Source organism: Dermochelys coriacea, chromosome 6 (assembly GCF_009764565.3).
Source record: "Dermochelys coriacea isolate rDerCor1 chromosome 6, rDerCor1.pri.v4, whole genome shotgun sequence".
Classification (NCBI taxonomy): domain Eukaryota; kingdom Metazoa; phylum Chordata; order Testudines; family Dermochelyidae; genus Dermochelys; species Dermochelys coriacea.
Window position 1 is genome coordinate 55,554,525 of NC_050073.1, and position 23,703 is coordinate 55,578,227.

A 23,703-nucleotide genomic window follows, 5' to 3' on the forward strand; every position below is an offset into this window, starting at 1 on the left:
CCTTCTGCTGAACCACAGAGGCCATTTTTGACCAGTGTGTCTCAAAGCAGCTCCCTAAAACATGAATCATTTGGTTGCCCTTCTTGTATATTTTGGATCTTTGCTCTGTGCGTCCTATAATACAGTGACCAGATTTGTACATGCTATTCCAAAAGAAGCTATCCAGCTGCATTATTGGATGCCAAAATAATAATGTCTGTGGGTTTATACTCCATAGCCCTCCATACTGCTGCCAGATGTTCTGTGGATGGTTTTCAGGCATGTTGTGGAGAATGTTGCCATGCCAGTGAATTTCAGCAAATTTAAGCAGCTTTGAAATGGTTCTCTTTTCCAGCTAGTTATACACAAGTTAAATGAACTTGAATTGACACTTGAGCTTCCCCTGCTTTATTACCCCTTTTCACCCTGAATTACCAGTTTTGTCTGCTGGATTCACTTCCGTAGCTCTCTCCTTTTGCCATGCCTCTTCCTGACTGTGTGCTTTGCTGGAATCTCCATCTAAAAGGCATCTCTACAAAAATAATGGCAGTTCTTTTGTCCTTAATACCAGCCTTACCAATCTTACCACGGCATGCATCCAATAAATTGAGCTGTAGTTCACGAAAGCTTATGCTCAAATAAATTTGTTAAGGTGCCACAAGTACTCCTTTTCTTTTTGTGGATACAGACTAACACGGCTGCTACTCTTACCAATCTTGATTTCTGAAGAGAATAAGAGCAGACATATTGCCTGGGCAGGGAGGGAACAACCTCAGAAAAGATTCTGATGCTCTCTTGTCTGTTTCTGCTGCAGATTTGCTTACAGCGAAGGAGTACCACTGTCTGCTGCAGCTGCTCTGCCCTGACTTCCCAGTGGAACTTACTCAGAAGGCAGCAAGGTGGGTCTTCATCCATTTCTTTCTCAATAGGTAGATCAGCCCTACAATGGATTTAGTCCCTGACACTGAAAGGGTTAAAATGTGAGTAAGGACATTTAGCGTATGTCTACACGGCAGCTGGAGGTATAATTTCCAGCTCAACTAGAAGTATACGTGACAGCCCATGCCACCACAGCTACACTGCTATTTTTAGCACACTTGCTGTATCTAAGCTAGCATGTGTATATCTGCCCAAGATGGAAATTACACCTTCAGCTACAGTGTAGACTTACCCTTAGAGATAAGGCCGAAATGCTTTTAGGGCAGAGAGGCACCAAGATTTGCGATTGAGAAGGGGGGCTTTCCTTAGCAAATAAGAAGTGGTCTGTTGTTATGATATGCTGGGAACAAAATACCAGCGTGATGCTAATATATCAACATTGCTGTCTCTGGCTTTGTCTACGCTCAGAAAACAAGTTGTGTATAAAGCAGTGGTAGCTAATGCATTTTAACTAACACGATTTTAAACATTATTGCAGATGGCATTTAACATCTTTTAAGATGTGTTTCTATCCCTTCTAAGGTTGATCACAACCAGCTACACATTATACTAAACCCTTTCTGCAATAGTGTTTAAAATCATGTTAGTTAGAAACATGTTAGTTAGCCAATCTGTTTTAAAACAATTTAAAACAATTTATTTTCATATCCTAGACAAGATTTAAAGAGGGGAGATTGCTCAGCACATTGGTAACACGATATGGAGCCCTCCATCTCTCAGTCACTGGTGCCCAGCCCAAATTGTTGGTTTATTAACCATCTGATGGCAAAGATGGCCTTTCTAAGTGAAATGGGGTGGGGATGTCAATCCAGATCCCAGTGAGCATATCTACATGTCAACAGTAAGGTCAAAGAATAAATGGTCTCTTTGCTGTTTGTAACAGAGAGAGGTCAGGGAGACTAAACTCTCTTCCCAGTCCTTCCAGGTCAGAGCATAGGCACACTGGCTGGACATTGGCTGCTGCCTGTTTTGTTTCTGGTCTGTAGATGAAGAGGTGTTCAATCTCTAGTGCCTTTTACCAGCATCATATTCCCATGAAAAATATATATACCAAACAAGAGCTTGTCCCACCCCTGACAAGCCCTGAGTTTCCGTGCCCTCGCGAGTGGGGCATGTGGAGGGCAAGACCTGGGGACATGTTTCTCCTTGTGCCGTATGCAGGTGCTTTTTCTTCGGGAGGGATAGCTCAGTGGTTTGAGCGTTGGCCTGCTAACCCCAGGGTTGTGAGTTCAATCCTTGAGGGGGCCATTTAGGGATCTGGGGTAAAAATTGGGGATTGGTCCTGCTTTGAGCAGGGGGCTGGACTAGATGATCTCCTGAGGTCCCTTCCAACCCTGATATTCTATGATTCTATGATTCTAAGAGAGAGAGAGAGAGAGTGAGCAACCAAGAGATGTGTATTCCCATCTGCCAATATTTCCACACTCCTGGGCTCTTTTGGGTGCCTCCCTAGCTTCCAGGTGCTGCTGTACAATTGACATGCAATTAATGCGGTGTTAGGTCCAGTTAAAACTAGAAGTAGAGCAGCACTGCTCCCTCTAGCTCATTGGTGAGGAATCCTGGGTTTTCTTGCTCCCCTGAACGTAAGTCCCTGGCCTTCAGCATTAGACCATGATGGAGCACTAACCATAAAGCAAGGACATTGCTGCTGCTGCCTTTCATGGAGGTGCAAAAGCACTGCCCTGTGCATGGGCCTGTATTCCACAGATTCCAGCTGAGCTGAGCAGGGATTTGGGACAGGGCATAAAAGTGAGATTTCAGTGTGTCTACACATGTTATGATGTTTGCTAAAAGGAATTTAATCCGCAAGGCTGTTGTAAACTAAAGGCCCCATTCAGGGGCAGGCTTCCCACAACTGCACTGTTGTGTGTATGTCTTAGAGACAGACAGACTGGGGTTTGGGAACAGGTGTGCAAGAGAAATGAGATCTCTGTCTGAGGCACCCAGGCTCAGGTGGGAATGACCTCACTTCCTGCCTGGCTAGAGAACTACACACTCACATTAATATTATTTTGTTGTTACATGCTAATCTAGTTAAGTGAGGGTAATAAACCTTGTTTTAAGTCTAAAACCAACTTCTCTTTCCTCCACATATGCATCCCTTTTTTTTGGTCTCTGTCTGAATTCCCCTCTAGTTATGTCGCTCTACCCACTCTCCCCTTTAGCTTCTATGGTTTAAAAAGATAAATTTCAGTGGGACAAGGTGGTGAGGCGATATCTTTTTTATTGGACCAACTTCTGTTGGTGAGAAAGTAAAGCTTTTGAGTTTAGATGGGGCTCTTCTTTAGGTCTGGGAAACTAATTCAGAGTGTCACAGCTACATAAGCTTGTCTCTCTCTTACCAACAGAAGTTGGTCTAATAAAAGATATTACCTAACCTATCTTCTCTCTAATATCCTGGGACCGACACATCTACAACTACACTGCATACAAATTTCAGGGAGTTATTTCTCCTATCTCATTTGATTGATTACATGCAGGGTGCGGGTGTCACAGACTCACCTATGAAATTGCCCCCATTCAGTCTGAGCACCCCGACAGCTTTGTGGTTGCTTTGCTTTGAGAAGAGGAGTGAATAAAGCAGTGGTGGTGGCAGTAACAGCATTCATTGTGAAAGCTGGGGACTGTGAAATCATAGGCACTGTTAGTAAGAGAACATCCTTGTGGTAACCTCATAGCTGCATGGCTGAGATGATCTCATGACACTGCACACTCTGCTCTTCCAGGAGCTGTTGCTATGCACAGATAACAAACATTGGAAGGAGAAAAGAGGTCAGGGCAGAAGAACAGAGGCCACAACAATACAGGTTTTATTGGCATCAAAGCACAAGGAACACAGTTCCTCTGTTCAAGGTGCAGTGCAAAAGAACCAGACTAGTGCCTATATACCTTAGTCAGATACCTTGGATGCACTGGCGCTCAGCAGGGCATTAGCCACTGGCAAGTTAAAGGGTTTTGTCTTCAGAGGAGTTGTCTAGTTTGCAGAGTCTTTGTCTTGGAGAAAGGTGTGAAGAAGAGGGATTTTCTTGTTTGAGATCATGAGCCAGGGACAGTATCTGAGCCCACACTTCCCCTCTCAAAAGAGACACACCAGATCCTACGCTTAATTTAAAAAAAAAAAAAAGGCTCTCCATTTTGTTTTTTATATTTTAGGATGCTCTATTTATTTTAAGGTCTTAACAGCAGAAAGCAAACCTAACCCCATGAGACCCAAGCCCTCTCTGCCTTAGGGAAACTTGGTTTGTCTACCCTGCAATTTAAGCCCAGGGTTATCAAAACTCAAGTTAGCAGACCCTGGGGTTTGTTAACTTAGGACTTGAGGATCTACAATCATTTGAACCCCAGATTAGGAATTGTTGAACCCTGGGTCCCAACCTGGGGCTCCAGCATCTACACTGCATTATGCAGGCCTGAGTCCAACCACCCATACTTTAGACTTCTTAGAGCCCTTCCAAAATGTGACTGCTCTAGCTCTTTTTTTGTGGTGCAGTATGGGAAAACTTGACTGTCCACCAAACTTGACTGTCCAGAGGACAAAGAAAGTTGATTGTGGTATACTTTAGGTGGACTCACAGCACCAGAGTGCACCTGCTTCCAGTCAGACACTTCCCTCTTCAGATTCAGGCAGCAGAATTTTATATCCTGGCTTTGTGTCTTTATTGAACAGCTACAAACATCTCAGCAAATACCCAAACTAATACCAACTCCTTGCTGCTCTTCTGTAAATAGGGGAGAGAGTCTTGCTGCTGCACGGGCTCAGGCACTGACACTGCAGCTTTAGATTTCATAAGAGAAATGAGTTGGATGTCGTAGAGGTGATGTGGTATTTCCACCCACCCACACACACACAGAGAAAAGGTGCATAGCGTACTCCTACCATTGCCCACCATGTGCAGGAAGGAGAATTGTATTGGCAAAAGCAATGGCATCAGCGTGTTAAGGTTATCTGGCGAGATCATCAGGGTGTGAAGGGAGGGAGTCCCACTTCTAAGTGATGTTGCCTGTAGCATTTCCAGTGCTTGAAGAGTGGTTTGACATGCCAGTGGCTGAGCTGCATTGCCAGGGAGATGAAGATGCTCTGCCTGCCAGCTTCAAAGCCATCTCCTTGATGTGGCCACTGACAATCTCGGGAACATGCTTATTAGTGAGAAATAAGAACTGAAGCTGCTGCTGCTCTAGACAGGAGGAGGTTTCTGGGACATAATAAATAAATCAGAAGCACTTTGACATCTTCAAAGGGTTTTGTTTTAAACAGTGACTTTTCTCCTGGGGACCCTCTTAGCCCCAGTGTTTCTTCTTTGAGGTAATTAATTCAAGCTGCTCTGTGTGCTTGTTATGCCACAGTGAATTGAGCAGGTCCGAGTGGCAGGGAGGGAAGCCTCTCACACAGATGGGTCCAATAGCTCTTTTAACTTAGCTTCCCACAGAGCTTCCTAGAGCCTCTTCCATGAGGTAGAGCATAAACCCCCGAGCCCCTTAGCACACTCTGAGGGCTCCCAGGCCTACCTGGGTATCCGAGCTCAGGTTTCCCTCCTCTCCCTTTGTCTGACCTCAGCCTCTACCTTCCGACCTTGAGAGTCTGGCCTCTGTCTCCTCCCATAGCAGCAGTGGTCAGAGTATTGTTCCTGGGGTTTCACCTCTGAGCCCCTGCTGGCCTTTGTTCTTGCATGGCTCTGGAATCCAGAGGTTCCCCCAGAACAGAGGTATCCCTAAAAGGAGTTGACTTTGCTGCCATTTCAGTCCCATCCTTACAGCCTCCATGGCCTTGGTTGATATTACCTGTATTTATGATGTATGGTGCAACATGTGGTGTATATAGCTCCATAGCTGTGCCTGGTGCTTTGCAGAAAGAAAGAAGACATTGTCCCTACCCAAAGTGGTGGTCAGTCTCCAGGAGACCTGTCATGACGACATTCAGGGAGAAACAACCTCTTGAATGAGGGAGGGAGGGTAGGAGGTTTTCAGACACAGTGCAGTTAGGAGGCTCCATGTGCCAGGTGCACATCATGCTATTTCCCTTTTTATAGAAATGGGATTTGCTTGACCTGGGAGTGGGAGTCATTCTTCGTTGTCATCTTCACCATGAAATGGAAAATGGCCTAATTTGGAGCACTCCTTTACACATATAGGGCCTGATTCTCCTTTCACTTACACCAATTTTACACCAGTGTAACTTCTGCTCAAGAAACTCCCTGAAAAAGCACAAGAACAAATCCGCACAGACACACCCCTGGAACCCTGACCTGGGGTATTCTATCTGCTACCTAAGATCCATAAACCTGGAAATCCTAGATGCCCCATCATCTCAGGCATTGGAACACTGACAGCAGGATTGTCTGGCTATATAGACTCGCTCCTCAGGCTCTACGCTACCAGCACTCCCAGCTATCTTCGAGACACCACTGACTTTCTGAGGAAACTACAATCCATCGGTGATCTTCCAAAAAACACCATCCTAGCCACTATGGATGTAGAAGCCCTCTACACCAACAGTTCACACAAAGATGGACTACAAGCCGTCAGGAACAGTATCTCCGATAATGTCACGGCTAACCTGGTGGCTGAACTTTGTGACTTTGTCCTTACCCATAACTATTTCACATTTGGGGACAATGTATACCTTCAAATCAGCGGCACTGCGATGGGTACCCGCATGGCCCAACAGTATGCCAACATTTTTATGGCTGACTTAGAACAACGCTTCCTCAGCTCTCATCCCCTAATACCCCTACTCTACTTGTGATACATTGATGACATCTTCATCATCTGGACCCATGGAAAAGAAGCCCTTGAGGAATTCCACCATGATTTCAACAATTTCCATCCCATCATCAACCTCAGTCTGGACGAGTCCACACAAGAGATCCACTTCCTGGACACTACGGTGCTAATAAGCGATGGTCACATAAACACCACCCTATATCGGAAACCTACTGACCGCTATTCCTACCTACATGCCTCTAGCTTTCATCCAGATCACACCACACGATCCATTGTCTACAGCCAAGCTCTACGATATAATCGCATTTGCTCCAACCCCTCAGACAGAGACAAACACCTACAAGATCTCTATCATGCATTCTTACAACTACAATACCCACCTGCTGAAGTGAAGAAACAGATTGACAGAGCCAGAAGAGTACCCAGAAGTCACCTACTACAGGACAGGCCCAACAAAGAAAATAACAGAATGCCACTAGCCATTACCTTCAGCCCCCAACTAAAACCTCTCCAATGCATCATCAAGGATCTACAACCTATCCTGAAGGACGACCCATCACTCTCACAGATCTTGGAAGACAGGCCAGTCCTTGCTTACAGACAGCCCCCCAATCTGAAGCAAATACTCGCCAGCAACCACACACCACACAACAGAACCACTAACCCAGGAACCTATCCTTGCAACAAAGCCCATTACCAACTGTGTCCACATATCTATTCAGGGAACAGCATCATAGGGTCTAGTCACATCAGCCACACTATCAGAGGCTCGTTCACCTGCACATCTACCAATGTGATATATGCCATCATGTGCCAGCAATGCCCCTCTGCCATGTACATTGGTCAAACTGGACAGTCTCTACGTAAAAGAATAAATGGACGCAAATCAGACGTCAAGAATTATAACATTCAAAAACCAGTTGGAGAACACTTCAGTCTCTCTGGTCACTCGATTACAGACCTGAGAGTGGCTATCCTTCAACAAAAAAAACTTCAAAAACAGACTCCAATGAGAGACTGCTCAATTGGAATTAATTTGCAAACTGGATACAATTAACTTAGGCTTGAATAGAGACTGGGAGTGGATGGGTCATTACACAAAGTAAAACTATTTCTCCATGTTATTTCTCCACCCCACCCCCCACTGTTCCTCAGACGTTCTTGTTAACTGCTGGAAATGGCCCACTTTGATTATCACCACAAAAGGTTTTCCTCCTCCTCCCCCTCCTCCTGCTGGTAATAGCTCATCTTAAGTGAACACTCTCCTTACAGTGTGTATGATAAAACCCATTGTTTCTTGTTCTCTGTGTGTATATATAAATCTCCTCACTGTATTTTCCACTGAATGCATCTGATGAAGTGAGCTGTAGCTCACAAAAGCTTATGCTCAAATAAATTTGTTAGTCTCTAAGGTGCCACAAGTACACCTTTTCTTTTTGCGAATACAGACTAACACGGCTTCTATTCTGAAACTTTTCATTTTCCTTAGTTCAGTTACTCCTGATTTATACTAGTTTCAGATCAAAACCAGGCCTGCAATTTTTATAAACCTGTGTGGCTGCCAATGTGCATTCCACCATGCTCATCATACTGTTATGCAATTTGAATTGGTATTTGTTCTGCTTGGTATTTGTTCTGCTTTGTGAGACAAAGTCCCTGTTCACAATCATTGAGGCTGAGCTACTAGCAGTAATAGACAGGGGCCTTCCCCTGAGTCTGAGTTACCAAGCTTTCCTCATCTGACACCCCTGGGTCATGCACACAGATCTGGGAGTTCCCAACTCCCCGTGATGGGGTTCTTCCCACTGGGTTTGGGGGTTCACAGCTCCCCTTGAGTGACCACCCTCTTCCAAGGTCTGAACTTTCTGACCTACTGTGAGGAAAAAGAGCTGTTTGCAGAGTGTTGTCTCCTTGTGTTTGCTGAGTTCTCTCTCTCTTCCTCTTGCTCCCAGGATTGTGCTCATGGATGACGCCATGGACTGCTTGATGTCCTTTTCTGATTTCCTCTTTGCCTTCCAGATACAATTTTACTACTCAGGTGAGTCCAGGTTCCTGGGAGGCTGGTGCCTCCACCATCTGCCCTAGCTTGTCTCTTTCTGTTGCAGCTTCTCAGCCCCAAAGTGTCTCTTGCACTCTTTCAAGTCTAATAAAAGGAAATACTTTTAACACAAAATACACATGCAGCCCGGGAAACTCATTGACACAGAATATCACTGAAATCAGGAGCCTGGCAGGATTCAAAAGGAAATTAAATGTTAATATGGAGAGTTATAATGGTAAATACATTTATAGTTATATTTAAAAGAGCCTTATGGGGGATATAAACTGTCAAACCTTGGGCCATATGTCAACCTCTAACTATTCGGGCTTAGGGGGCAGATTTTCTTATAACTATCTACTGCAGGGTTTCTTTTTCTGAAGTAGCTCGTACTGGCCCCTGCTGGAGACAGGATACTGAACTAGATAGCCTGCTAGTCTATGCAGTATGGCAATTCCTATATTCCAAGCTGTGTAGTTAGATTCAGCCCCTGTCCACAGTACAAATATCTGCCTTTCTCAAGACTACTTCTCTGCATACTTACTGATGAAGTCTGTTCTGCTGTGAATTCCCGCTGTGGAGCCCAGCTTTATCCATGACCATGTCATCAAGGTGAAGCAGCTCAGGGTACTAGTTTTGTGAGGGTGGACTGAAATAGGTTTGGAGTGCCCTGAGTCAGGGATGGGAAAAGTCTGAGAAATGGCATGTGGTTGGAAAAACTTTCCTTGATACAGCAGATATTTCCACAGTGAGCTACAGCCTCAGAAGTCTCAACCTCAACACAGCCTCAGAAGTCACCCCACTGCCCCCCCCCCACTCACATGTTCTCATTCACACATGCATTTCATATTTTTCCTCTCCCATATACACACAGCCAAAACACACCACCGCATTTTTGTTTGCACATGCACACCTGTGCGCGCACACACACTCTTGCACACTCTTCCACTAACGCACACACATGCAAATCACTCCAAGTGGAATCTAGATTTGTAAATTGTTGACCACATCCATAAACAAACTTGTTTAAAATTAGACTCTTGCAGTAAACAGTGGGCAGTACTGGGAGCCTGAGGAAAGCATTTTCTGCCAGCTCTAGGTCTGGCCCAACTTGGCCTTTCTTTTAGATCCCATGTTGTATTTACTTTGGAGACATGCTGAGGCAGCCTGGGATACAGACTGGAGCCTGGCTAACCCGCTCCCTCGGCTCCTACTGCAATTCCTAACATTCAGTTCCTAACTTGGGTGATGTTTCATTCAATGGAAATGGAAGGGGAGGGGAGTTTTTTGTGGTTTAGAAACTAATCTGGCAGGGTGGCATTGACATTAGCCCCCACACCGTACTTTTTTACCCACATGTAGCTTCCTTTCCCCCTTAGATGAACTACATTAGAGTGAGTGGCTACCTGCAGTAACTTTGGGTACCTCCCCTTGCAGCTCTTCAAGCTAGCAGTTTATATGGAAGATGCCTCTGTGCAGCACATGGGCCTGTACGGTATGTGATGTAAAAAGGCAGGATGCCTCAGTGCTGTACATGTGTTGAAGTCATTCTGGTCTTACATACAGCTGCAGATGACAGTTTAGTCCCAGCTCTGGCCAGACCCTGGTAGATCAGGTGAATGTTCTAATTGTCAATCCTATTATAGCCCTGAGTGCGAAGCCATCCTCTCGCTTTGCAGAGTTCCTGGAGAGCGTTGCTGCCATTTATCAAGATCTGTTGACTGGTAAGAATCCGAACACTGTGATTGTGCCAACATCATCCTCTGGGCAGCACCGTTCACGCCAGGCTCCGAGTGAGTGCAGCCCACTTGATGGGGTGGAGGCATCTCTGTTCTACCACTGCCTAGAGTCCCTGTGTGATAGGTCAAAATACAGGTAAGGAGGGGGGGCAGACTCACAGCCAGTACCTGGAAGATTGTTTTAGGAAGGGTGGAGCTCTGAGGAACTACAGGGCTTTGCATCAAGCCTCCTTGAATGGGTGTGAAGGGAGAGAACTCTGTGTAACAAGCCTAACAAAGAAAGAGAAATTATTTCACAGACATAAGCATTGAGGGGGTTTAGCTGATCATTGAGGTAAATGGTTCGCATTGGGACTATGCTTTCCTTTGGAGATTGTCCTTCTGCCCTGACCTCCTCACCTATGGAAAAGGCTCAGTGGGCAAAGTGTGTTCACAATAGGGAATGAGCAAAACACTGTTGGCTTCCTGGAGGTGGGAGTGGTAGGAAAGGTCTCTTAGCATCAGAGAAGTTTGTAGAGGTTTGTATAGGTGCAGTAGCTAGTCACTAAGATGCAGTGTACAGAATAACTAGGGCCCTACCACATTCATGCCCATGAAAAATGCGTCACGGACCACGAAATCTGGTCTTTTGTGTGCTTTTACCCTATACTATACAGATTTCATAGAGGAGACCAGCCTTTCTCAAATTGGAGGTCCTGACGCAAAAGGAAGTTGTGGGAGGAGTCACAAGGTTATTTTCAGGGGATTGCAGTATTGCCACCCTTACTTCTGTGCTGCCTTTGGAGCTGGGCAGCCAGAGAACAGCAGCTGTTAGCCAGGCACCCAACTCTGAAGGCAGCGTCCTGCCAGCAGCAGTGCACATGTAAGGGTGGCAATACCATACCATACCATACCATACCATCCTTACTTCTGCGCTGCTGCTGGCAGCGGCTCTGCCTTTAGAGCTGGACTCCTGACCAGCAGCGGCCACTTTCCAGCTGCCCAGCTCTGAAGACAGCATCGCCACCAGCAGCATTGCAAAAGTAAGGGTAGCAGTACCACAACCTCCCTTACAGTATCCAGTTTAAAACTTCAAAAACAGACTCCAATGAGAGTGCTGAATTGGAATTAATTTGCAAACTGGATACAATTAACTTAGGCTTGAATAAAGACTGGGAGTGGATGTGTCATTACACAAAGTAAAACTATTTCCCCATGTTATTTCTCCTCCCACCCAACCTCCCACTGTTCCTCAGACGTTCTTGTTAACTGCTGGAAATGGCCCACCTTGATTATCACTACAAAAGGTTTTCCACCCGCCCACCCCACCCCCATCCCGCACTCCTGCTGGTAATAGCTCACCTTACCTGATTATTTTTGTTACAGTGTGTATGGTAACACCCATTGTTTCATGTTCTTTGTGTATTTAAATCTCCCCACTGTATTTTCCACTGAATGCATCCGATGAAGTGAGCTTATCACGAAAGTTTATGCTCAAATAATTTGTTAGTCTCTAAGGTGCCACAAGCACCCAGGCACATTAATGAAGTTGTTCTCACAACAGCCCCAGGAGCTTGGGACTATCATTAACCCATTATACTGATGAGGAGTTCAGGCACAGAACAAACAAGTGACTTGTCCAAGGGAGTCTATTAGAGGCAGCAGTACACCCATAGATCACCAGAGTCACAGTCCGGTGCCCAGTCTACAAGACTGTCCTTCCTTCAGCACAGCATAGAAGAACACCAGACCTTACAGATACAGATTTCTGTATCCTCATCTGCTAAGATTTCTATTTGTCCAGGTAGATGGAATGTGCCCTGCCAGAAGGCTTTCTCCTCTCCTTGGACTGAAGGCAATTATGGCTGATTTTGGGGATCTACCCTAGCTTGAAGGTCTTGCTTAGCAAAAGGCAACAGGTGGAAGCAACAGTTTACTTCCTCCAATCCATTCCAGGAGGACATAGTCAGGGAGCACAGCTAGGGCTGCTTCAGGGTGGTCAGACATCAGGGAGTTAGAAGGATGATGATGTTCTGTGATTCATGCCAGATTTTATTTTCCCCTTTCTTCTTCTCCATCTAGCTGTCCCCCATCTGCCCTTATCAAAGAGGTGCTGAGCAGTGTACAGAGACTGACCTTCTATGGATTCCTTATGGCTCTTGCAAAGCATCATGGGATCAACAGAGCCCTAGGTAAGGGGAGGAACAGAGCCCTGTGGATATGGCCCTAGGTTTTTCCTGGTTCTGCATTTTTTGTGGAATTTGCTGTAGAATCATGCAGCAGATTTTAAATTGTCATTGAAAATAAAGGTCTCCCTCCCTTGTGGTCACAAATGAAACCTTATGAAACAAATGAAAACATAGTCTGATGCAGCAACATCTGTCTGAGTCTGGAGAGTGCCTGAAACAATAGGTCTAGGGAGGTATTGAGATTTGAGATGTTGACATTGACACCGATAATAGCAGTACTGTTAACTATTTACTTGCTGATCATTTTAACAGAAATATCCATCTAATTTAATGTGTTTATCCATTAATGTTGGAAGGCACTGGTATTGCATCAGGGGGCAAGTAAGACAGCTCATTGTTCTTAGAAGTTGCTAGGGTGGGGAACTGAGTTCAAGTCTCCTTTCCCCCAAATGTTAAATGATCTTCATCCTTGGCTACAAGTGAAAAGGAAGAAAAAAATGCATCCTCATTCCCAATACCTCCTTGGGGCCAAAGACCAAACTGCCTCCCAGACCTTCCCAACTGTCTCCCACTCTGACTGCCTAAGCCTCCAGTTTTTCCAAATAACCCCTCCAAGGCAGTTATATGTTGTCAGTTCAAAAACTGTGCAATATTAAAAATCTGGGGCCAGTGTAAAATATATTGAATTTAATATCAGAAAAAGGCACAAGGGAAACTGAATTGGTTGGCTTATTCAGGGTCATATTTAATGTTGTCACATCCTCCCATTGTGAACATATTTGAAGCTGCTGGGAGAATTCTGCACCAGACTGGGTTGGAACCCGGGGGAAGGAGGGGGTTGGCTGTAAAATGTCAGCCCTGCGTGGTGCAGAGCACATGGGCTCTCACAGCTCGATCCCATTCCTCTGTTGCACTGCTCAGTGTTATCCAAGAGCTGGGGAACTGGACTGCTCCTTGCCTATGCCACATTTTTATAGATTTCAAACCCTTCATTCCAAGCAGACCCCCTGTTCCTTGTTTGTGCTTCTCCTTCCCTTCCTGCAAAAGTGAACAGAGGTCACTTGTTGGCTGAGTTTAGCTGGCTGAATCTGTAACCCCAAGACTGTCTCAGGGCTTAGGAGGAATATCTGGATGCCTGGGGCTTTCACTTCTTAGTCTTCACATGATGAGACCCAATCAACAGGACTTCCATCCTATTGGACAGTTTCTCCCTCTAGTTCCAGGATTGAGTCCCCATACTTCAGAGAAGAGCCTCAGAGGAAAATAGAAAAGGAGTACTTGTGGCACCTTAGAGACTTGTGCTTGTGCATCCCCTTCCTGAAATGCTTGCTCCTTCTCACAGGTGTGTGTCTTGGCAGAGAGCTGAGCCTGGTTGAGCCTCCGCCCTCTACAGACAATTTGAGCTGTGAATACTCCTCTCAGGCAGGGCTGTTTACCAAATAAACAAAAAACAACACAGAGATTATATATCAAAGGGACATGAATACAACCCAGCAATCCCCTCTGCAAACAGACTTAGAAAACAGTGTATTCACTGGAGAAGGTGATGCCTGGATTGCACCAAGCAAGGCTTTTCCCCCTTAGCTCTATGAAATCCACTTCCAGCAAGGTGGAAAGAAAACAGATGGGTTGAGAAATCCCTGCCCACAGCTTCCATTGTACCTTGTTCAAAGTCTGTGGGTTTTCCTTTCCATTAACACAGCCCTGGCCCCTGGCCCCCTGCCAGCCTCCTGCTGAGGCTTCTCATGGGAGGGGTAGCAGCCGCAAGTCTAACAGGTGCAGCATCTTGGCAAGGAAGAAGGATTCTTCTCCTACTGTCTTTTAAGCTTTCTTGCATGATGATTTGAATAGTCTTTGGGCTGCAGGGGATCACAGGCTCCCCAATGCCCTGCAGCAAGGGCAGTTCCAGGCGAGAGCTTCAGAGGCAAAGGAGCTTTCAATCAGGGCCCTGTGTTCTTTAGTCTCACTGGGGCCTTGCAGGAAGCTGCCCGGCTAGTAGAATAGGGATGGGGATTAGAGTGATTTATTCTGGCTGGGGCACCATTGATGAGTTTGTCAGGCAGATTGGAATCTGCAGCCTAACTCCAGTGTCAATATTGATTCATGAATCCCTTTGAGTGTTATTTACCAATTCTCCCAAGTAATTTAAGTGCCCCAGAGACCTCACTACACGTTCTGCAAATGCAGAAACAAGCCCAGGCTTTATTTGACTTATTCTTCTAATTAAGCCCATGGCAAGCAGCAGGTTGGAGCACTCCTGGGCTTCTCGGTCATGGTGACAGGAGCACTAGAGCATCTGGCTTCTCTAGTGGTTGTGGGGGCCTCCCAAACTGGAATAAATTGAAGGTCAGCTGTCGTTGGTGTGGGTTCTTATTTGGTGCCCATCACTGCAGTAGCTGCATGCCTCTATCAGGGCTCCTATAAAAGAGTGCATGAATCCCCAGGCCCTGCCTCCCTGGGGAACAAGAGACCAGGGCCATTAACCAAATCCAGATCTCCCACATAGTAGTATAAAGCACTTACCCCAAAAACACTGACTGTGGTGTCTAGGTTTCATGCACAGCAGAGCACAACCCACTGAGCCATTGGTCCAGCTCTGCAATTGTTCTGAAGCCTTGTTTATACTTGGGGTTTTGCTGTGGCAGTGTCCTGGCCAGGGCAAGGCAGTTCCTATCCTCTTTGTGTTGGCCTGGCCCACATCCTTCCTGGATCTGTGTACAGGGGGGAGTTAACCACAGGTTTAGAAGAAGGGACTTCTTAACAGACTGCTGCCCTCCTTTCCAGTGTAACTCGGTGTGAACCCTGAAGCATCAACAGGCAGAGTCACCTGACCACACTGCAAATGCCTCATCCTGAATAGGGATATACCAGCCCCAGTTAACATGCCATAGTCAATATCCTGGTTTTACAGTGAGAAATGGGGGAGATGATCTCTGATCCATCCTACTGAGCCCATCCCTCTCGCATCCTGGCAGCAGCTGCTGACAGAGTGTGGCCCATCCACTTATCTGCAGTTCCTCAGATCTCATAGAAAACCAGGGTTGGGCCTGACAGCCTTCCTGTCCCTGGGAATATACTAGAGGTGCTGTCTGGGGTGCGGAATGGTTTAGCCCCAGGCCTGAGCTCAGAGCTGCCACAAGCACTGACAAATCTGCTCTCCCAGCCACAAATTTCTGAGTCTCTGAGATTTAGCCCTGTCTATGCTGTAACTGCTAACTGACTGTGTAACCAGTCAGATCCATCCGATGAAGTGAGCTGTAGCTCACGAAAGCTTATGCTCAAATAAATTTGTTAGTCTCTAAGGTGCCACAAGTACTCCTTTTCTTTTTGCGAATACAGACTAACACGGCTGCTACTCTGTAACCAGTCAGTGACATACTTTGCTCTAAAGCTGGTTTGTGCCCACAGAACAGGGTCAATGCTCTGATAGTGACTATAGCTGCTAACCGGATGCTGTGTTTGGCAGTGGACCAGGCCCTTGTACTGTTATTTTGCACAGTGGCTGGGACCCCCAATCATGCCTGTGTAACTTAGATTCATAGATACTAAGGTCAGAAGGGACCATTCTGATCATGTAGTCCGACCTCCTGCCCAGCGCAGGCCACAGAATCTCACCCACCCACTCCTACAAAAAACCTCACCTATGTCTGAGCTATTGAAGTCCTCAAATCGTGGTTTAAAGACTTCAAGGAGCAGAGAAGCCTCCCTCAAGTGACCCGTGCCCCATGCTACAGAGGAAGGCGAAAAACCTCCAGGGCCTCTCCAATCTGCCCTGGAGGAAAATTCCTTCCCGACCCCAAATATGGCGATCAGCTAAACCCTGAGCATATGGGCAAGATTCACCAGCCAGATACTACAGAAAATTCTTTCCTGGGTAACTCAGATCCCATCCATCTAATATCCCATCTCAGGGGATTAGTCCTATTTACCCTGAATATTTAAAGATCAATTACTTACCAAAATCACATTATCCCATCATACCATCTCCTCCATAAACTTATCGAGTAGAATCTTAAAACCAGATAGATCTTTTGCCTCCACTGCTTCCCTTGGAAGGCTATTCCAAAACTTCACTCCTCTGATGGTTAGAAACCTTTGTCTAATTTCAAGTCTAAACTTCCTGGTGGCCAGTTTATACCCATTTGTCCTTGTCCACATTGGTGCTGAGCTTAAATAATTCCTCTCCCTCTCCTGTATTTATCCTTCTGATATATTTATAGAGAGCAATCATATCTCCCCTCAACCTTCTTTTAGTTAGGCTAAACAAGCCAAGCTCCTTAAGTCTCCTTTCATAAGACAAGTTTTCCATTCCTCGGATCATCCTAGCAGCCCTTCTCTGTACCTGCTTCAGTTTGAATTCATCCTTTTTAAACATGGGAGACCAGAACTGCACACAGTATTCTAGGTGAGGTCTCACCAGTGCCTTGTATAATGGTACTAAAACCTCCTTATCCCTACTGGAAATGCCTCTCCTGATGCATCCCCGCATTAGCTTTTTTCACAGCCATATCACATTGGCAGCTCATAGTCATCCTATGATCAACCAATACTCCAAGGTCCTTCTCCTCTTCCGTTACTTCTAATTGATGCGTCCCCAACTTATAACTAAAATTCTCGTTATTAATCCTTAAATGCATAACCTTACACTTCTCACTATTAAATTTCACCCTATTACTATTACTCCAGTTTACAAGGTCATCCAGATCCTCCTGTATAATATCCCAATCCTTCTTCTCTGAATTGGCAATACCTCCCAGCTTTGTATCATCTGCAGACTTTATTAGCACACTCCCACTTTTTGTGCCAAGGTCAGTAATAAAAAGATTAAATAAGATTGGTCCCAAAACCGATCCCTGAGGAACTCCACTGGTAAACTCCCTCCAACCTGACAGTTCACCTTTCAGTAGGACCCGTAGCAGTCTCCCCTTTAACCAATTCCTTATCCACCTTTTGATGTTCATATTGATCCCCATCTTCTCCAATTTAACTAATAATTCCCCATGTGGCATGGTATCAAATGCCTTATTGAAATCTAGGTACATTAGATCCACTGCATTTCCTTTATCTAAAAAATCTGATACTTTTTCAAAAAAGGAGATTAGGTTGGTTTGGCACGATCTACCTTTTGTAAAACCATGTTGTATTTTGTCCCATTTACCATTGACTTCAGTGTCCTTAACTAATTTTTCCTTCAAAATTTTTTCCAGGACCTTGCATACTACAGATGTCAAACTAACTGGCCTGTAGTTACCCGGATCACTTTTTTTTCCTTTCTTAAAAATAAGAACTATATTAGCAATTCTCCAATCATTTGGTACTACTCCTGAGCTTACAGATTCATTAAAAATTCTTGCTAATGGGCTTGCAATTTCAGGTGCCAATTCCTTTAATATTCTTGGATGAAGATTATCAGGGCCCCCCGATTTAGTCCCATTAAGCTGTTTCAGTTTCGCTTCTACCTCAGATATGGTAATATCTACATCCATATCCTCATTCCCATTTGTCATGCTACCATTATCCCTACGGTCCTCTTTAGCCTTATTAAAGACTGAGGCAAAGTATTTGTTTAGATATTGGGCCATGCCTCCACTCCATCCTCACTGTTTAGCGGCCCCACTCCATCCTCAGTGTTTAGCGACCCCACTTCTTCTTTCTTAGTTTTCTTCTTATTTATATGGCTATAGAACCTTTTACTATTGGTTTTAATTCCCTTTGCAAGGTCCAACTCTACTCAACTTTTAGCCTGTCTCACTTTATCCCTACATGTTCTGACCTCAATTAGGTAGCTTTCCTTGCTGATCCCTCCCATCTTCCACTCCCTGTATGCTTTCTGCTTCTTCTTAATCACCTCTCTAAGATGCTTGCTCATCCAGCTTGGTCTACAACTCCTTCCTATGAATTTTTTCCCCTTTCTTGGGATACAGGCTTCCGATAGTTTCTGCAGCTTTGATTTAAAGTAATCCCAGGCCTCCTCTACTTTTAGATCCATAAGTTCTTCAGTCCAATCCAAGTCCAAACCTTTTTGGCTAGTCCTCTTTTCTCCAGCTCTGTGTGGTAGGACATCCCAGAGTGCATGCCCCATGTACTGCTAGTACTGCTCTCTATGCATGTCCTCTGTGTATTCTGTCCCCTGCTGCAGCACTTTGGGATAGCTGCCTGGATTTTCTCAGAATGCTCTGATACCAGTATAGTCAGGCAGCCTCGTGAGTGTGACTGTGCAAACACATTTGACACATGGCTGTACTGTGAAAAAGGCTGCTGTGCCACATCAGTGGAGTGTGCCATGCACAGGTCACAAAAACTTCTGTGCCTTAGTGCAGTCAATGCCTTACATTCAGAGTGAGCCGGGCTGTGTCAGTGAACAGTATACAGCTATAGACCAGGTGGGAAGGAGGGCCTTCTCTCTTTTGTAGATCTGATAGTGCATAGCTCTCTGCCATAGAGTCCTTGAACTCTATTGTGCATGGAGCCTGTTCCCACATGGCCACCCTCTGCATTGAGTGTTTTCTTGCTGCTGTTTTCCAGGGGCTCTGCCAGATAAAGGAGACCTGCTTTTCGACCCTCCCATGGATCAGGAATTGGAGAAATTGTAAGTGCAGTTGTCCAGAGTGGGAAGGAAGGTGGCAGATCCAAGGCAGCATGATGGGAGCCTGGGGTTAAGAGCTATCCCCTTTCCTCTCACCCAGCCGTAGGACAATGGAGCAGTTGATGAGGCAGTCCTTCAGCCTAGGCAGCAAAGGCTCTAATGTGGAGTGTTCCTTGGTGTAGCAGACTAAGTTGTTGGGATGGTCTTCAAATGCAGAGAAGAGGCCTGTCTGCAGGGAGACACAGAGGCAGTGGAGAACCCCAAGCAAAGGAGGATCAAGTCTCATGCAGTGGTGAAAATAGCAGAACAGTTGTGGTAGTAAAAAGAAAAGGAGTACTTGTGGCATCTTAGAGACTAACAAATTTATTTGAGCATAAGCTTTCGTGAGCTACAGCTCACTTCATCGGATGCATTTCGTGGAAAATACAGTGGGGAGATTTATATACACACACAAAGAACATGAAACAATGGGTTTTATCATACACACTGTAAGGAGAGTGTTCACTTAAGATGAGCCATCACCAGCAGCGGGCGGGGGGGGGGGGGGAAGGAGGAAAACCTTTCATGGTGACAAGCAAGGTAGGCTATTTCCAGCAGTTAACAAGACCATCTGAGGAACAGTGGGGGGTGGGATGGGGGGGAGAAATAACATGGGGAAATAGTTTTACTTTGTGTAATGACCCATCCACTCCCAGTCTCTATTCAAGCCTAAGTTAATTGTATCCAGTTTGCAAATTAATTCCAATTCAGCTGTCTCTCGTTGGAGTCTGTTTTTGAAGCTTTTTTGTTGAAGGATAGCCACTCTTAGGTCTGTAATCGAGTGACCGGAGAGATTGAAGTGTTCTCCAACTGGTTTTTGAATGTTATAATTCTTGATGTCTGATTTGTGTCCATTTATTCTTTTACGTAGAGACTGTCCAGTTTGACCAATGTACATGGCAGAGGGGCATTACTGGCACATGATGGCATATATCACATTGATAGATGCGCAGGTGAACGAGCCTCTGATAGTGTGGCTGATGTGATTAGGCCCTATGATGGTGTCCCCTGAATAGATATGTGGACAGAGTTGGCAATGGGCTTTGTTGCAAGGATAGGTTCCTGGGTTAGTGGTTCTGTTGTGTCGTGTGTGGTTGCTGGTGAGTATTTGCTTCAGGTTGGGGGGCTGTCTGTAAGCAAGGACTGGCCTGTCTCCCAAGATCTGTGAGAGTGATGGGTCGTCCTTCAGGATAGGTTGTAGATCCTTGATGATGTATTGGGGTAGTAGAGGCTGCGACTTTGGGAGAGGGACCTAAGAATGGCCATAATGGGTCAGACCAGTGGTCCATCTAACCCAGTATCCTGTCTTCTGAAAGTGGACAGTGCCAAATGCTTCAGAGGAAATGAACAGAACAGAGCAATTATTGAGTAATCCATCTCCTGCCATCCAGTCCCAGCTTCTGACAGAGATTTAGGAACACCCAGAGCATGGGGTTGACCTATTGAAACATGAGGAAGGAGTGACAGAATCAAAAGCCAGACAGGATCCATCTGCCAGGTGCCATTGCAGAGTGTTCCCTGGTCTGCTGTAAGCATCTCTCTCTGTGTTACAGGACTAGTTCTGTGAGATCAGCTCTGGATCTGTGATCCTATCCTGGGCTTGTTCCAGACCTGCTACTGGGTAAGGGGTGAATATGACAGACTAGGCCACCTGGGGTTTGTCATTTCTCTTTCAGACTGTCTCAGGTTTCAGGTCTCTCCATCTCCACTCCAGCCGGCTCCAGTGGGGACATTGCGAACCTGCCTACCCGCACCTCCCCCAGAATCAGCTCACCCTGGAAACCTCTTCACTACCGCCAGAAAGTGGATACAGAGAGCGATGGCTCCACCGATGAGACAGAATCCTCTGAGAACTAATCCCCCCCCAGCTTCCCCTAGACTCATGTGTGGGAATAGCACCTCATTCCAGATGCTGAAAGGTGTTGGCATTGCCTCTGAAGATGGGTCCCACCCATTCTGCACCTGCATCTAGGTGCAGGTACATCCACACCATTCCCCATTACCAGGGCCACCAATCCCATCCCAGCCAAAACCACACCATTCTCCTATCCCCTAATTAGCTGAGGAATCTCTCATCCAGAGGCCACTTCCAGCTGTAGAGTTATGCTGCCCTCTGCTGGCATATCAGACAAACCAGTAGAAGCATGCTCTGGGAAGACCTCTCTGCTCAATCTTCCTCTTATTCAGAGAGTGGTAGGAAATTTTTCTGCAGTTGGTCTCACCCTGGTGCAGTTGGACAGATGCTAGCAACAGTGGGTGTTTTGTTGTGTAACTCTGCTCAGACCTGATGTAGACAATCTGGTGGTTAGCAGCTGGTCTACACTAGTGCTTTTACTATAATTACTCCTGACAGAGCTACATCTGTGCTAGAGCAGTGGCAGGAGAAGTTCCTAAAGTTAGAAAAGACCTAGCTGTTGTTCTCTTCACACCATCAGTGTTTTCTCCTCACAGGGAGTGTCCAAGAGATACCAAAGTAAAAGGACACAAGATTTCAGTTAATAAGTACTATACCATTGTAGTACTCAAGTTGTAGTTGTAGTATAGATGTATGGCTTATCTAAGTTTGTGAGGTGAAGAACACCTGGAGTAGTTCATCTGAGGTTTGGGATTAAATTGGGCAATGCTATGCAGCCAAAAGTTAGGCTCCATTTAATGGCATCAGGATGTACTTGGCCCTAGGGCGATCTGTTATAAGAATAAGCTTGCTCAAATCCTCCCCAGCCTGTGCCACTGCACCAGCCCCAGCTGAGAAGAGCTGGTAGGAAGGTTATTTATGAATTGTAATTTATTTTATGTAAGCTGCTGTAACGGTCCTGTCAGTCTTTGAGTAACTACACAATCTAGGGAATAAAGCACTTAGTGCAAGGTGAATACTAAGTCTGGGGCTTCCACTTTGCTGTGTCAACTCTGAAGGAGTCCGCTTCTGACACATTAGCTAATGCAGCTCACAGCATTGTGTTTACTGAATGGAGGAATGTGTCAGAGCACCCAACTAATCTAAATGATAGTGTATAACCTGCAAACTGGCAATAAAGGAGCCAGTGGGTGTGGAGATCATGTTCCCAAGGAGAGCAGAAAGTACAGGAGGGTGTCTACATTCTTTGGCTGTGCAATGTGAACAGTCTTTGGACTATTCTCTCTGTGTCAACTTGATACTAGAGCGGGCCCATGTCTTCCACTATATTCTATACTGGATGAAATGCACTGACGGCACTCAATAAACATACTTCTGAATACCAAAACTTTGTTTCAAAAACCAAGTAAAGTGTCTGAGAACAAAGTACTTACCAACCACGTATAAACTGCTCACAGTTAAAAGCAAGGAAGGGCATCAATAATTAAGGGTCTTACACGTACCATATAATAAACATATGATTCTTATCCAGCACAAAGAGATGCATTATTCATCACAAGAACCTTAACTCTGACCTATAGACTGATTTTAATGTATTATTTCTGTTAGCTTGGCTTTGGTAGCTACATATTTAAGGGAGGCTGCGTCATTGATATCGACACATATAGAGCTTGATTCATCACTCTATGGCAAAAGATCAAGCAAACTCCCTCTGTCCCTACAGTGGCCCTAGCACCACTGCAGAGATGAATCTGTCCCTTATCCTTTTGTTTCATGTTATGCATGGGTCTACAATGTGTTTATATTCAGTGCTCACTAATGAAAGACTAATTTTGAGTCTGTCTTATGATGCATTGGCCATTCCAGCAAAACCACCCTTATCTGCTGGTCTGTCACTCCACGGGGCCTGCCAGAACACTCTGCACTGCCTGACCACAGCTGCCTCAGATATTGCATGACTGCTTTTCAGCAGCTCCTAAGGAAACCTCGCTCACCAAGCAGGAGCTCAGCATTCATTCTAGCCTCCTTTTTGGGGGAGGGAGGAAGCTCTAAGAAATGCTGGCAGTACATTAGGGCTTAATGTACTTCCCACTGGGAATTATGGGAGTTTCCCTAGAGTTTGAGCCCTTTTCCCACAATTCCCCTGCGTTCCCAGAAGGCTTCCAGAAATCACTGCTTTAGTGAGCTGTAGCAGGGACTGTGGGAATAGACACCCCCCCCCCCCCCCAGAGCACAGTGTAGTAATAACTGTTATTCAGTACTAGTACCCAATCAGCCAGGGTGGAATGGACACCCTATCTCTAGTGGTAACACTGAGGCTAGTTCACAAGGTTAGGTCTCTAGTAACCACACAGCCAAAGTCCAGCTTTCTCTCTCAACTCGGGCTCAAGTTCTGCTTTGCTTCAAATGTCCTGACTTATTGGTTCTCCTATAGGAACAATTGCTGCAATACCCAGGAAGGCCTGAACTTTTGCCTCTTTTCAGCACTCTGATTAATCACTTCATGCAGCATGATCTGCATCCTTAGCATGCTGGGTGAAGGCGATGGCTCAGGCCAGTAGAGGGAGAGATTTAACATTGTTTCATCAACAGGGTTGGTGTGAGGCAGATACTGAAGTCTTCAAATAGCCATCCTGGGC

The 23,703-nt window shown here is 45.6% G+C and overlaps 1 protein-coding gene across 2 annotated transcripts in view; it reads left to right on the top strand.

Moving 5' to 3' along the window:
• Positions 1-22,080, top strand: part of C6H11orf49 (chromosome 6 C11orf49 homolog) — a 150,789-nt gene extending 128,709 nt beyond the window's left edge. Inside the window, exons 4-9 of one of the 2 annotated variants that reach the window (XM_038407291.2) lie at positions 794-878; positions 8,592-8,677; positions 10,357-10,552; positions 12,478-12,587; positions 19,110-19,173; positions 20,886-22,080. In XM_038407291.2, coding sequence (XP_038263219.1) covers positions 794-878; positions 8,592-8,677; positions 10,357-10,552; positions 12,478-12,587; positions 19,110-19,173; positions 20,886-21,066 — 722 coding nt within the window. In that variant the 3' untranslated portion in view covers positions 21,067-22,080. The remainder of the gene's footprint in view (positions 1-793; positions 879-8,591; positions 8,678-10,356; positions 10,553-12,477; positions 12,588-19,109; positions 19,174-20,885) is intronic. The other variant, XM_043515804.1, reaches the window with a different exon arrangement.
• Positions 22,081-23,703: the final 1,623 nt, after the last annotated feature.